At 37.9% G+C, this 14351-nt stretch overlaps 1 protein-coding gene across 4 annotated transcripts in view; it reads left to right on the top strand.

Annotated features, from left to right (window-relative positions):
• Window positions 1-686: 686 nt before the first annotated feature.
• Window positions 687-14351, top strand: part of LOC149020229 (hyperosmolality-gated Ca2+ permeable channel 2.3-like) — a 37977-nt gene continuing 24312 nt past the window's right edge. For 2 of the 4 annotated variants that reach the window (XR_016172170.1, XM_089148339.1), the window contains exons 1-7: window positions 688-1093; window positions 2852-3251; window positions 4864-5010; window positions 7278-7341; window positions 8020-8229; window positions 9816-10010; window positions 12451-12749. Coding sequence is in view for 1 of the 4 variants with exons in the window: in XM_089148339.1 (XP_089004465.1) it covers window positions 2971-3251; window positions 4864-5010; window positions 7278-7341; window positions 8020-8229; window positions 9816-10010; window positions 12451-12749 (1196 nt within the window). In the remaining 3 variants the exon portion in view is untranslated. Of the gene's footprint in view, window positions 1094-2851; window positions 3252-4863; window positions 5011-7277; window positions 7342-8019; window positions 8230-9815; window positions 10011-12450; window positions 12750-14351 lie in introns of all 4 variants that reach the window. The other 2 variants (XR_016172172.1, XR_016172171.1) reach the window with 2 other exon arrangements.

Raw genomic sequence — 14351 nt, 5'->3', positions numbered from 1 at the left:
CGTCTGCCATGGTTTCTTCTTCAAGGTTATATATGACAAAAATGGGAATGAAATCTCATTCTTTTGTTGGTAAATATGTTCCCCCTCATAACATCAAAATCCGTTTTCTGCCTATGGCACATAATCCTTTTTATTACCCTCGTGTGGTATTAAGGTGAGGCGGCGATCATTAGGGCTAGCGGGCACAGGTAGAGGGAGGGTGCTATCCTTGTGGGTTTAGATTTTTTTTTAGAGAAATCTTCAAATGAGTGCCTAATAATTAATACGATTCAATTATATGAAATATACATATATGTTTTTTGAAGTTCGAAAGTTTTTATATGTGGGAATAGGGGGTACTGCATATGCCGTCAGCAACTATCGAACTCATTATCTCTTCACTAAGAAATTTGAGTTTTCACCATTTTTCCAATCTTTAATTGAGAATTATATGAAATATTTTAATTCATCCATTAAAATAAATCAAATGAGTGCTATTAAATTAAAATATTTACACGTGACTGAATCGCAACCGTCAGTTAGTCATTGAGAGAGACTTATGAGAGGAAGGCAAATCTCTGTCCATGTCACTTACGGCAACGGCTCAATTTTAAATGCACTTCGTTGTAAATTTGTAATATTAAAGGCGGTACTCGGACTCCTGAGTGTGCGGTGGTGAGTGTGGGACCCATGAAATCGACGTGGAAGTGTGGAACTTGGATTTTGCTCTTGTCTTGACTTTTTGGTTGTGAAAGAACCATTGGCTTGATTCTGCCTGAATCTCTGAGCCCAAGTTCTTTCCAGCAAGAAAAATCAAGTATTTCAATCGGTTTGGTTGAAAACCCAGACCGTCCCTGCTTATCAACCGAACTCGTCATTCCCCATGTCGCTTCCGTTCAAATCTCGATCTCAAGGTGACTAATTGCGGGAGTTTTCAGACTCTTCAAAGACGGGATACCAAGAAGCCTAAACTCATTTATCCCTCTCTCGTCTTCACACTTCAGACTCGTAGATAAGTTACTTCTCCAACTGTTCTGGTGTTGTCTGTCGTGAGATGTGAAATCGATGTTCCTCTTTTTGGGCATATTAGCTGCAAATCAACCGATTAATCGAGGTTTGACCTTCCCCTTCTTCTTGTTATTGGTTTTCTTCACAAGCTTTTGTAACTTTGGTATTTCATTTATTCTGATTTATCTTTTCTAATAAACACAATAACTGCTTCGGGAAATAAGAGTTAGGAATCGATTTTCCTTTGTCCAACTTGAACAAGTTAAAAGGAAGTTGTTCTTTTTTGGGTAAACGACTTTTTGCGATTAGAAACAATGGATTTTGGTGGATGAAAAGACTGCAAATTGACATGAATCGTTTGTATTGTCGTTCATTCTCAGTCAAGCTGGTGTAGAAGTCCCATCACAATCGATAGTGTTATTTTTTGCACAGATCTTAGCAACCTGTACTTAAAGTGATCTATCCAGCCTAACCTTGTATGTTGTACAGCCACTTGTACGTAATCGTACAAGTCTTGGTACGACACAGAGTTGCTAAAATTGAGTGAAGGTATCTCAGTCTTGTCTTTGTTTTTCAAATGAGGGATGCGAGTTCCTCTGCTTTGCTGTCCTCTACTCCCTGTATTTTCACCAGCCCAATCAACGTCAGGAGATAACATTCTTTTGTACTTCCTACACTCTGGGTAGTATTATAGAATTTGATGGATGATTTCATAAGATTTTAGTCTTGTATTTGATGTAGTGGGATTGATTGACTACTGTATCCTCTTTGATGGCCTTGATATGTTGGCATGGTTAGTTTGTAGCTCTTCCCACTCTTTCTTTAAGATTTCTCAAAGTTTGTTCAAGGTTGTCTCACAACTTGGTTTGGACAATGTCAATCAATCACTCAGCAATCTTGGTGGGTAGAATTTGAAACTCTGGTTGTTTGCTTTATTTATTCAAGAATTGTTGGTCAAGATTTCACATTGCTAGTGTAGCCCTGCTACTAGGAAAGTAACACACTAGATCTCTGATACCTACATTTCGTACTTGTTCTTAACATTTTCCCCTATGTAATCTGATGAAAATCTGATTGCTGTAACACTATTTTATTAATTCTGCTTGTAATCCATAAATCCGAGTTTCCTCCCTGCATGTCGGTCTTTGTTTATTAGGTAGATCCCATACTCGTGGTGCAACTCATAGATCCAAATTTAGAATGTAGAGTTCATTATTCTACATCTGGCGACAGCAAGGGCAAAAACCAAATAATAAATGAGGGAATTGTTGGAATAGACAAATTGTTATAACTTATAAGCAGTGATGTGATGGATACTGGGTCCAGCTCTGGATGTCCTCCAGGGCGGGGGGAGACTTTCGAGGTCAATTAACGCGGAACATATGTAGATGGATGCAATATGTACCAAGTATTGCATCGTGTTAATGTCTAATCAAGATTTTCATGAAGATCATGCTTTTACATGAATTTCTTGGCATTTGTTTCAGTGAATGGTTGTGGGCCATGGTAACTGGCTTATGAAGGAAGAACTATAACTCAAATGGAAGAAAAGATGGAAAAGTAACAGGATAGGAAGTTAAATAAATAAAGTTAACAAAGATTGATTTTGACAATAAAAAACATGATTTTGCTCTGCGCTAAATTAAATATTTGAACTGGAACACTTGAAGAGAAGTCCGGGGAAGCCTATGGGTAGAGACAAAGGTGGGTTTACTCTGTGATTTATGTCTTATATAAGCTCATGTCCTAAATTGTTGCTTTTTAATCACCTAGTCTATTATTGTTGAGTTATTTATTTATTTATATTTTTTATGCATTTTGGTGTTATATATAATATACATGATGGCCTGACAACTTTGTGCAGGTGTTTACATTATTGGCATTGGATTTTAGAAACTTGCAATGTTCTTCTTGTGAGATAACACCTGCCAAGGACTTTATAGGTTCTCCAATTGAAGATTCTGGGTCATCTTTGTAAAAGTAATGATTGTTTCCGCTCTTCTAACTTCTGTGGGAATAAATTTTGGCATTTGTATTTTATTTTTTACGTTATATTCTATACTGAGGAAGCAACCAGGGACCATCCATGTTTATTCCCCACGTTTGGTAGCTGAAGCAATATCTCAGCTTAGGGATCATTTCAACGTAGGTAGATTGTTGCCCTCTGCTAGTTGGTTGAGAAGGGCATGGCAGACTTCCGAAGAAGATCTCTTGTCAATGTCAGGACTGGATGCAGTGGTTCTGATGCGTGTCATAATTTTCAGGTAAATTATATCCTTCCAAAGATACTAGGTCTCGATTATCATTTATGCTGCCAAGAGTTCATAGATTATGTCCGGATTTGGTGTAATTTCTATTTCAGTGTTGAATTGATTGTATGATGTAGTCAACAAAGAGACTTTTTGTTAAAAACTTGAAGTTGTTTTGGTTGTATTAATATGAAATATTTCAAAAACAAAAAAATCCATGTGGTAATTCAATTCTGGAGAATAGACTCAGAAATTTGAACTTCAGCCCAACCAAGTGTATTTCCATCTAACAAGTAATTGGTAGCTACTGCTTTCTGCACACACCACTAGCTTAACCTTGTATGAGACCACACAGAATTTGCTTGATTAAAACCAATATTCTTTTCAACACCACCCCCCCCCCCCCAAAAAAAAAAAAAAAAAAAAAAAAAAAAAAAAAGGAAGAGAAAGAAAAGTTGTTCTGGATGAAGACATCAAAATTCCTGTCACATCACAATCACTAGACAAATGCAATGTAAGGGTGAATTTTTAACTGAGATTAGTAGTTTTAATTGGACATGATTCCTTGTTAGGCTGGAGGAAGTGTAAACTATATAGTCCATCGAATAGAATAAATAGACTTAATTAATTTCGTTTGTTATCCAATAGTGGGAATCTTCTTCTTTCTCAATCCAGATGTGCAGGACAAGAAGGTGGAGTTGGGTTTAACTGGTCATGCAGTCAATCCAAATCAATGATGCTATAAAACAGAAAATTTCTACATAAATGGGTAAAGTCTGGGAAAATGGTGCTTTACCCAGCCTGAGTCTATCTCTCCCAAGCCCAATGGATGAAGACATCAAAATTCCTGTCACATCACAATCACTAGACAAATGCAATGTAAGGGTGAATTTCTAACTGAGAACAGTAGTTTTAATTTGACATGATTCCTTGTTAGGCTGGAGGAAGTGTAAACTATATAGTCCATCGAATAGAATAAATAGACTTAATTAATTTCGTTTGTTATCCAATAGTGGGAATCTTCTTCTTTCTCTATCCAGATGTGCAGGACAAGAAGGTGGAGTTGGGTTTAACTGGTCATGCAGTCAATCCAAATCAATGATGCTATAAAACAGAAAATTGTAAAGTCTGGGAAAATGGTGCTTTACCCAGCCTGAGTCTATCTCTCCCAAGCCCAATGGATAACCCCCTGCTTTCCCCATCCCAACTCCTCCACTAGGTAGCTTCAGGGGAGCCAGTGGCATGCAAAATCCTCTGCCTGTACATACGTATGTATGATTGATACTTGGGGAGTTTGTAAAGTCTGGATGTATAGAAGATTGATGTGATTGTTCTTCAGTATAATTTGTTTATTTTGCATTTAATACTTAACTACTGGAGTTTTTCCACTCCCCTCTCTGTTCTCTTTTCCAATGCTTATCTGTTAGTCTGTATTTTCTCGATGCTTATTTTTATTCTCAATTTACCCATTGTTTTTGCAACATTAATATTTTTTTTTTTGCATACCATAATATTAACTGAGGATACCTGGTCTTTTCATATCCTTAGTTTTTTCTAGACTTGTTTCTTATGACAAGCTATCCTTTTTCTAGCCTTGTTTCTTATGACAAGCTCCTTTGTTGTGCAGTTTGAGAATATTTTCTTTTGCTGGGATTATTGGGATCTTCATTCTTCTTCCAGTGAATTATCTGGGTACTCAGCTTGATTTTTCTGATTTGCCAAGTAAATCTCTGGACATCTTCAGCATTTCAAATGTAGACAACGGATCAAAAAGGTGAGACTATATGCTGAACCCTTGATACTCTTTTTTTTTAAGGATATATTCTCTCTTTTCTCCCCCTTTTTTTTGGGTTGGGGGGTGGGTGGGGGTGGTAGGATAAATCATTGAGGACATTTTATTATTATTATTACTATTTTTTAATTTTTGGGTGAGATAATAAAATATCAATAAGCAAAACCCCAAGAAGGGGAAGAAAGAGAATGTACAAAGAGGAGGAGGGGGGGCGACAACCGGCCATCAAGAGGGAGGCTGGAGGGAGGAACCTAAACCCCAGGTAACAACAATGAGGCTGTTCCTTGGGATATCCATAATAGGGTGTGGGGGATATGCCGAAGTCTAGTAGATACATCAAAACAAATGGCTTTCCAAATCATGTCTAGGGGTCTAGATTTGGAAGTTTATCATCTAAGCACCACAAATGGTGGATAGTAGTACTGAAAACCAACTTATCAACCCACAAATAGAGGAACCTGAGAAGGCTATCAAGATCTAAGACGACTCTTGAGCAAAGCCGAAGGGGCGTTTGAAGCGGGGCCAAATGGAAGGAGTAGATTTTCCCCAAAGGGAGAGAGAGAAGGGGCAGAGAACAAGAAGTGGTCGAGGTCCTCTAAACCATTACAACAAAGGATGCAGTTAGGGTTACTAGGGATGTTATTTAGTGAGTCGTATGAAACTAAATCCACAATTGAAATTGCGGGAGATACATTATTGCATGTCATTGCTATTATCCCTTCATTAGTGTTTTTCAATAGTGAATTCAGTTATTTTCATTTGTCTCAAAAAAATGGTTCAAAAACTTGATGAAATTTGTGTGTCAGAAACAAAGTGCTAGTTTGAAAGAAAAAAAAATACTATATTCGTCAAAATTTTGATATTTCAATCCAAAATCTCAGAAATTTCATTATTTTAACTGAAATCTCAGAAAATTTATGTTGAAATCCTGGGAATAATGGTAATTGATTATGATTCCCTCTCAAAGGGACATAATGGATCCTCTTTTGTTGGTGACATCTTCTTGTACCTAACCTACCTGCCGTACGTGGTACCAACAGCATTATATGACTCGTATCATAGTGGATTTCTTCCTTGTTTGGTGAACCAAATCCTAGGATAGGTCACCTTTAGCATGTCATTGATGCAATGAACCTGTTAACAGTGGAGGGCTGACCTTGTTTCTTCTTGCAGACTATGCTGTGGTATTCGTATGTCCCAAGTTCAAAGAGTATTGCCCCTTCTCTCCATTGGACTTTTGATAGGATTGATCTTGAGCGTCGTAGTAGTTATTCTGAGTATATAATCATTACCATGAAATCATATTAGAACTTTAGGAGGGTATTGATGTGATGATGCCCTTGACAATTATGCCCTTAATCATTGTTTTCTTCATTACTTGTTTACGTTGCTTGTAATTTATGTCATTGAATACTAAAGTGATATTTAGTTGTGTGATTGTACATCAGTATTCAACTATATACTGCTACTCAAGTGCTCAAATCCAAAACAGTAATTTGGGTAATTTTTGCAATATGACCATTTATATGCATTTATATAGCTTAGAACAAGGTCTCCATGAAGCTGCAGGCTTTAGTTTGGTCTAACACCCACAGAAGCTTGGCAAAACATACCACATTTTGTAGAGGGGTCTGTGTTGTATGTTGTTGTGCACCTATGCATTGTACCCCCTATTCCCTTAGTGCCACATGACAGCTCTGCCACTACATGATGGTGTCACATGCAGAGCCATCTGTATGTGTGGGTTTGCATATACAAGGGTGATGATATAAATTTTTGTTGCCCTTAATAGCTCTAGCTTTTGGGATAAGCAGTTGTGACAGAGAAAATCCCTTAGGAGTGAGGACTAGGAATATATATTGCTCTGAATAGAGCTGATCAGAGAAAGATGATCTTTCTAGTGGACCCCGTTTAGCTGGGATAAAGCTGAATTGAATGTAACAGGGAACAATACCAGTTGGTTCTGAACTCTCCAATGGATAGGTTTCCCAAGCAACAGCTTATTTTGGATGGTTTGTACTCTAGTACTTTTTGGATGAATATTTCTACTCTAGTATTTTCCGTTCTGTAAAGATGTTTTGACATAGATTTATTTTGAAGCTTGGTTGGTTTCCTACTTTACCTGTTTTGTCCCCTTCTGCCCTTTTCTGATTATATTATTCTTCCTTTTAGGTAAGAAGACTTATCATTTTTGATGGTTAATAAATAAACCAGTGAACTGGCTCTCAGCATCAACTTTGGTTTGACAGGTTGTGGATACATTTTTGTGCTGTTTATGCATTCACTGGAGTTGTCTGCTACCTTCTTTATTATGTAAGTGAATTTTTATTTAAATTGTATAGACAGAAGTTTCCTAGCGTCCTTCTTGAAAAGAGTCTTCTTCATGGGAACACCTATTTCTACCACGTGGAGAGGATGACTTTGTAATTTTGGCTGTTGGACATCTAGGGAATGTCTAGATATACCATGTCTTTCGGATTTAAATTCAACCATGAATGGCATAGCCTCCCATATATGTCCATGCACCCTCTTAGTAGTGCAGGAATTTTCAGTGCCTATTTTCTCTGTGGTTAGGCTGAAGCTTGGAATGTGAGTAGTGGACTTTGGGATCTACTAGTCCATGTAATTTCAGTCCTATCTGTTCAGCCATGGGGCAGAGCTAGGTGCCCACCAAGAAGGTTCCTTTTTAGAGTACCACTTGAGAAATGTGGTTCTTTACTCTATGGGAGTACCTGGAGTTTCACTGTGAGATTTGACTTTTCCTGCCTGAGTGTTTAGATTCTTTGCTTCCTTTCTTTGGATCTATTTTTGTTGCTTGTAGCTTTCCATAGTCATTTGAATGTGACGGAAAAAAAGCATTTCCTGTCAATGTAATTGAAGAGTTCAGTAGGGTATAATAATTTCACAGGAATGTAAACATACCTTTTTAAGCATTTTCGTTGATGTAACTGAAAAGTTCTGTTGGGAACTGAATCAAATTTAATTTTGCAGGAATATAAGTATATCTCTTCAAAGAGGGTTTCTTATTTTTATTCCTCGAAACCTCAGCCACATCAGTTCACCCTTTTAGTTCGTGGTATCCGTTTATCTGCTGGGAATAGTTTCAGTGACAGCGTCGAGAGTTTCTTCTCCGAGTATCACTCTTCTACCTATCTGTCACATGTGATGGTTCACCGAACAAACAAGCTTCAAAAGCTTATTGTAAGCAAGTTCTTGGTTGTCAAATTTGATTTCTTCTTTAAAAAATGAATCATATTTTACTACAAATCATACCAGCTTTAGTGCAATGAAACTTGGCCACAATCTTTTGTATGATGTTTGTTAATAATGTCGATTTTTGTTAGTTATGGATGCAGTTCAGCATATTAAATTGTTGTGAACTATATGTTCCTCAAATCTAATTCCTAAGTTGTGTTTGGAAATTGGTTCAAGTAAAGTCAGTTATTGCATTAAAGAATATAATTATCTATTTAAACTCAGTGGAATTTATTTGATGTCATATTATACGCTTACAGGAAAATTGTTTAGAGAAAGCATTTTGTAATGTTTATAGAGGATTATAATTGCTAATTATTATGTACTGACTTCAGATTAAAAGACTTGTTCTAATCTTTGTTTTGATAGGATTATAATTGGTAATTACTATGTACCGACTCCATTGCATTATTCCGAATTTCCGGGAGAAGTGTTTTACAGTTTTGCTTTTCCTTGTGGCACTGGAGTCACCCCTCCTTTTTGCCTTCTCTGTGTTTTCCCATCCCCATTAATCATTCAAAGGAGCATTTGTTCTCGCATCTTCTGTGTTATCTTCTTACTTTTACATCTTAGTCTTTTGCAAATTGAGTATATGCTCTTATAACCTCTTACCATTAGAAAGCATATTTAATCTTTGGATAGAAACTAACCACCACACCTTTGTTGAAGTATTCACTAAGGTTTAACTTGCCATGATGCACTGACCAGAGGACACCTGGCATTTTAATGTAGCTGGAGACTGCAGCTAAGCTTTGAAGTGTATAAATATTCTTCAATTGATTCCTTTTGTTCATGATTTAGTCTCCTTTCTTTCAGAAGTTCTCAGCTTTCTCTGGGTTTTCTTCCTCAATTTGCCCTCTTTTTCCTGTATCTGAGGTTTCTTTCCATTTTCTTAGTTGCAATAGGCACAGGAAGTCCTAAGATTGAATAAATACTTTAGATCTAGTAAAATGATTTTGATGTACGGAGAATTATACTCAATCCATGTAGACTTTATGAGTAAAAATATGACCAACTAATCTACCAACTAAATTGCTTTTTTACAAATAATTTCTTGCTTTTTCTCTTAAACAGTACATGTTAATTAGATAATTTTGAAAGAAGTGTTTCATGGCCTGGTTCATTTGGAGTTATATCTACATAAATTAAAGCTTAGAAGGATTGATTTTGGTGAATCTGCATTGTCAGATGTCAACTTTCAGATTCTTGTCAATTGTCAGTTAGTTATGAACAACGAAAGCCCAACAAAGCAGCAATCCTTCTAGTAATTCATATTCCCTCAGGTTGCTTTTAAAATCAGTCTAAATTTAGAACCCATTCTTACAAGTTGGGTCTTCTTTTATCTTTTTTTCTTTCTTGATTTTGGGTGTTGCCTTATTTTTTTCAGGGGGGTTGGAGGAGGGGAGGCTTGTTAGTGTGGGGTTAAAGGTTGCATGTACAGTTATTTGGATGTGAATGTAGTCTTGTAGATTATTTTCTTAAATTGAATTGGAGACTTTGTTTGAGTTCTTACTAGTTCATTTCTTTTCTAGAGGGATGGGAAAATGTTGTACAAAAGGCTCATTAACCTGAAATCAAAGAATACTACTCAAAAGAAGTTTAAACGTGATGGCTTCTTGGGACTGTTTGGGAAGAATGTTGATCTTGTTGATCACTATGAGAGGAAGTTAGAAGATCTGGAAGAGAATGTCAGAAAGGAGCAGTTAGGTCTTTCATTGACTCATGAGGTACATTTCATGCTGTTCTCTGTCTTGATAAGCTGGAGTTGCTGCAAGTATCTCTCACTCTCCTTTTCTCTCTCTCTCTCTCTCTCTCCCCCCCCCCCCCCCCCATCTATCTATCAATATATAATCATATTTGATAATGTGCTTGTATGGTGAATTCTATAATAATCTCTTAATCTAGTTATTTATGGTATTTATCATTTTTTTTCCCGGATCCTGTCTCTTGTCTAAGTCATGGCACAAATGATTTTAAGTATTCTCCGCAATTTCACAGCTTGCTGTATTTGAGAATCATACTGATATCAATTCCGTCATACAGTGATACAACTAAAAGAATTATTGACTGAAAAGGTGGAAAGTTTCCTTTTACTGACAATTCTAAATTCACCTAACTCGTACATTAGTCAATGCATTGGTTCCTCTGAACTTCCTGTCAATTAGTGATGACTGATAGGATAAATTTCTGATTTTTCTTTCATGTTGGGATAAAGTGGGTTGAACTGGTTCATGTGTTAATTTTCTTTTTTCTTTGGGGGGGGGGGGGGGGAGGAAAATCTTCTCGAGTCCATCAGAATCTGACTAAACATGTGTTAGAGCATAAACGTACGCACTCATTTTGTCTTTTGGTAGTCAATTGCAGTGCTGATTTGCAGGAATTTTCCTTCTGTTTCGGTATTGCTTCCATATCTCCAAAGTTAGCCATCAGATCTGATTAATACTTTCAGCAGTGCCCCCCATCCCCAAGTGTAAATCCCTTAATCTCACTCATCTCACCTTTGCAGATGACCTTATGATCTTCTCCAAAGCCTCTTGTTCCTCCATCTCCTCCATCCTCTTGGCCCCCTCTCTCTTTGAATCCCTCTCTGGTCTTTGGGTGAACCTTGACAAATCCACCCTCTTTATCTCAGGTGTCTCTGACACTGATCAGGCTACTCTCCAGCTGCTCACCGGCTTTCAACTTGTATCCTTCCCCATCATCTATCTTGGCCTTCCTCTAAGCCTATTCCTCTAATCCCTGGTAGGCTCACCAATCATCATTTGTACTCCAATGCTTGATCATATCCGTAAGAAGCTCCCGCTTTGGAAAGGTAAATTCCTTTTCTTCGCCGGTGGAGTGGTGCTCGTCCGTTTGGTCCTCCACTCTTCCTATATTTATTGGTGTGGGATATTCTCCATTCCTAAGGCCACCATCCATGCCATGGAAGGTCTCTTTTATGCATTCCTCTGGAAAGGTCAGGAGACCTCTTGATTCCTCTACCCCATTAGTTGGTGGGATATTTGCCATCCCAAAGTGGAGGGTCACCTAGGAATCCGATGCATCTGTAATGTCAACATGGCTTGCCTTTTGAAGCTCATTTGTAAGATTGCTTCTAAGCATGACTCCATTTGGGTCAAGTGGGTCTACTTCTATTTTCTCAAATCTGATTCCATTTGGATTGCCCCCATCCCCTATAACCTTCTGTGGATTGGAAAAAATTCCTCCTCCTGAGGCTGCTAGCTATTATTGCCATGTCCACCCACATCTCTTCTGGATCTTCCACCTCTTTTTGGCTTGTTTGTGTCATTTGATGGGCATTCTCTTCACCCTTGTGGGCCCTCACATAGTGTACAAGTCCCGTATCCCTAAATCAATCCCTCTCTCTTCCTTTATCGACGATTCTTGGATCCCCTCTGTCACCCTTATCTTAAACAAGTTCTGTCCTCCCTCCCCCCCTCATGGATATCCCCAGTGATGTCACCATTTGGCTTCCTTCCTTGCCCAATACCTTTTCCACATCCTCAGCTTGGAGTTTCCTCTATCCCTCTCACCCCTTGTCCGTTGGGTCCCCTTGGTTTGGTTCGAAAGACATATCCCCATACACTCCCTTAACCTTTAGAGAGTCGTTACACTCGGCCTTCCCACCCAAAGCTCCCTCATTAGCCGTGATATCCTTGTCAACCTTAACTATATCCTTTGCTGGAATGGTTTAGAGAAAATTGACCACCTTTTCTTTGCTTGCCCTTTTGCTAGTACCTTTTGAAAGAAATCCCTTGCTTCCATCTGGGCCTGCTCTAAGTGTTCTCTTGGCTTTGCTCGAGAGTGGTCCTTGGATTTTGAGAACTTATTCCAGTTCTTCTATTCGTGATTGAGTTGGTAAGCTTGTCTTTGGCGCCACTATCCATCATCTGTGGTGGGAGCATAACCTTAGAAGATGGACTCTCAAATCTCGTTTCATGGACATGATTTGGAAGACCATCTACTTTGATGTCTCTTCTAGGCTATTAGTCTTTCCCCCAACCCCCTATTGATGACACCTCAAGGAACAAGCATTCTGTTTAATCCTTTCAATGGTGCTTAATGCTGAGATTAATTCTGTCTAATGTTTTGGCTTGATTACAATTCTAAGTTTCTAGGACTTGATATCTGATGCACCTCTTTTTTGTGTCTTATACAATATAACAGGAAATCCCTGCTGCCTTTGTGTCCTTCAAATCCCGGTATGGGGCTGCCATTGCTCTCCACATCCAACAATCAATCAATCCCACTGAATGGATCACAGAGCAAGCACCTGAGCCTCGTGATGTTTTCTGGCCTTTCTTTTCTGTTTCATTTATGCAAAGATGGGTTTCCAGGCTGGTGGTATTTGTCGCATGTTTCGTTCTTACAGTTGTATTCCTTATTCCTGTTGTATTTGTGCAAGGTCTTGCTAATCTGTCACAGTTGGAAGCCTTTTTGCCTTTCCTGAAAGGCATACTGTCTCTGTAAGATTCAACTTTCAGATAAAAAGTTTATTCATATTCAGATGTTGTGTTTCAATTCCAATTTCTCAAGTAAAAAAAATGTTACTACTTACACTCCTCTCCCCCCCGCAGGAAAAAAAAAACCAAAAAAAGAAAAAGAAAAAAGAAACACGGACACATATTGATCCTGTGGTTTCTATTCCTGAGTATTGCTTGCTCATTTTCTTTCTCCCCAAGTTGATGGAGTTGGTTGAGTAAATTATATATTATTTTGATGGAGTAGCTGTATACTTGTCTCTGACTACTCTAGTTAAGTGTTTTGACCACAGAATATTTGTTGGATGTGTATATTTTTATGATGGTAGAAAAATGCAGATCTTTGCTCCACAACCAAAATCCCAAAGTCCACTTACACATATCATTTGAGTTAGTGATAATAATCTGCAATCATTTTGTGCTGAGTCTGCCAATCACAAGCTAACAAGTGCTTGGGGCTTTAGGACCTTTGAGATGGTGAATTATTGAATAGACTTACTTTTCAGCTCTGAACTGTCACTAGCATTTGATTGATATCTGCACAGCTTTAGCATCAACAGTAAACATGTAAAGAATAAATCTAAAATCAGTTTAGTAGGTAACCCCTTTGTTCATTTTTTTCTCTATAACACGCTATATCCAGGGAAGGGAATTTGAAATGTGGAAACTGAAGCTTCTACTTTTGAAGTAATAGAAAGAAAAGCAACAATTGGACTGGGAGAGTCAGAGTTGAAAATAAGAGAATCAAATATTGGTCAGACTTAGTTTCACTTTCACCTGTAAACTGCCATCCATGCCTGCACACTCTTTAGCATCAACTGTTAACATGGAAAGAATAAACCTAAAATGTGTTAACCTTCTTCATTTCATTCTTCTTCTCTATTTCACATGATCAGGGAACTCTATTTCTGTAGCATTCTTGAAAACAGGGATCGTGGCATAAAATCTGAAAAACTCAAGAAAAGAAAGTTTTTAGTGTAGAAACGTTATTAGAATCAGATTGATAGATTTCTATTTTTCTGCCTCCATATCTGTGTACATAGATTTGAGGGTAGACCTTGGTGCAATGATAAGGTTGTTCCATTGTGACCTAGTGGCCACCCCAGTGGCCGGAGCCACGTGCACTGGTTATGCCCTTTAATCATGTACATTTATCTAAAGGTTTTTGTGAACTTTAGTTAGTGCACAACTTCTTTGTCATTGTAGAAGATTCTTTTGACTGGTGCATCAGCATGTGATTCTTACCAAATTTTCATTATACCAGCTTGAGTAAAGATGCATCCCTCTGTGTTGTTTTGGAAGAAGCATATGTGCACACCCCTCCTGGCTTCAGGTTTTCCTTAGACTAAGTGAATTGTGTCCCCTCAAGAAAGCTCTATATGGTGGTGAGCAACCTCCTACAACATGTTTTGAGAGGTTTAGGCAAATTATCTTGATTAACAGATACACCTAAAGTCAAGCTAACCATAATCAAATTTACTCGGCCAGACAATAGTAGTATCACAACCCTTATTATTCATGTGGATGATATTGTGGTGACGAGGAATGATAGGGCTGAGTTAAATTGGAGGAAGTCCTACTTGGCTA

This window comes from Hakea prostrata, chromosome 3 (assembly GCF_041222555.1).
Source record: "Hakea prostrata isolate BN-2017 chromosome 3, UWA_Hpros_2, whole genome shotgun sequence".
NCBI classification, from domain to species: Eukaryota; Viridiplantae; Streptophyta; class Magnoliopsida; order Proteales; family Proteaceae; genus Hakea; species Hakea prostrata.
Note: the sequence above shows the minus strand (reverse complement) of the source record. Positions and strands in the feature narration are given on the sequence as shown.